Source organism: Caenorhabditis briggsae, assembly GCF_000004555.2.
Source record: "Caenorhabditis briggsae complete genome, chrV, whole genome shotgun sequence".
Lineage (NCBI taxonomy): Eukaryota > Metazoa > Nematoda > Chromadorea > Rhabditida > Rhabditidae > Caenorhabditis > Caenorhabditis briggsae.
The window spans coordinates 16,744,653-16,745,698 of NC_013488.2; the positions used below are offsets into that span (position 1 = coordinate 16,744,653).

The following is a 1,046-nucleotide window of genomic DNA, read 5'->3' on the forward strand; positions in this document are numbered from 1 at the left end:
AGTTTCTTCGGGTTATCGTATATCCCGCAAATGGCTGCTGGCGCGTTGTCAGCTTTGTGTGAGTTCATTTGTTTGTCTGTAAGTCCATCTTCTTGTCTTTCCTAGGTTTTGCCAGCTCATACGTCTTTTTATTTGAGAGCCGAAGTAATGCTATCACAGATAATCGTTTTCGGATGACAAAGAAATGCACTCGAGTTTTATACCATACTTTAGTATTATTTTTGAATCTCACTGTATTATTATTCATGTTCTTCACGACGACAGAAGAGTCACAAAAATTGGAAGCTCTGAAAATCGATCCGTGCCCGACTAAAGAATTTTTTAGGTCTCCTGTTGTATTTTTTATTTCCGATTCAGCAATCAGAAACTTTTTTATGTTTTTTTGGGTTCCTGCACTTTTATTTCAAACATTTGCAAATAGTGTATTCCACTGGGCATGTACAATATACTATTTGTTCGTAGCTCCTCCTTCAAGATCTACTTCTGCTGAAACTCGCCGAGCACAACGGCATTTTTTAATTGGAACCATGATCCAAACTTCAATTCCGGTATTAACTCTTATGATACCTCCACTTGTCTTGATATTTTTATTTTCCAAGGGTTATTACAACCAGGGCCTTATGAATCTGGGTATGATATTTTATGGGCTAAATGGATTGGTTGAAAGTTTGGCTATCCTTTCGGTATATCGTCCTTATCGGAACGCTGTAAAAGACATTTTGAACTTTAGAAAATCAAAAGGTAAGGAAACATATTTGAATGTAATTATTATAAGTTTTTAGAACCCAAAGTCCAAACTATTCCAGTTCGAGAAGTTTGTGGGAATTCTGGTTTTGGAAGGACACATCTTCGAATTTGAGAAATGTTTTCGAATTTCTTGAAATAGTTTTTCCGAATGTTTTTAAATAAAGTTAATAAATGAATTTATATAGAAAACCTGTGAAACTTTTTCTGGATTGGAAAATGACTCATATGACAGGAAGAAGTTTCGGACAATGTACCCGATTATAATTAAACTAATTGGACTGAAAAAGATTAACACATTT

The 1,046-nt window shown here is 34.7% G+C and overlaps 1 protein-coding gene across 1 annotated transcript; it reads left to right on the forward strand.

Moving 5' to 3' along the window:
• Positions 1-30: 30 nt before the first annotated feature.
• Positions 31-859, forward strand: CBG24529 (the record flags this gene model as incomplete). The annotated part of the gene is made up of 3 exons (XM_002648293.1): positions 31-78; positions 138-741; positions 783-859. The coding sequence occupies 3 exons, from the start codon at positions 31-33 to the stop codon at positions 857-859; spliced, it is 729 nt and encodes a 242-aa protein (XP_002648339.1).
• Between the last annotated feature and the right edge of the window lie 187 nt (positions 860-1,046).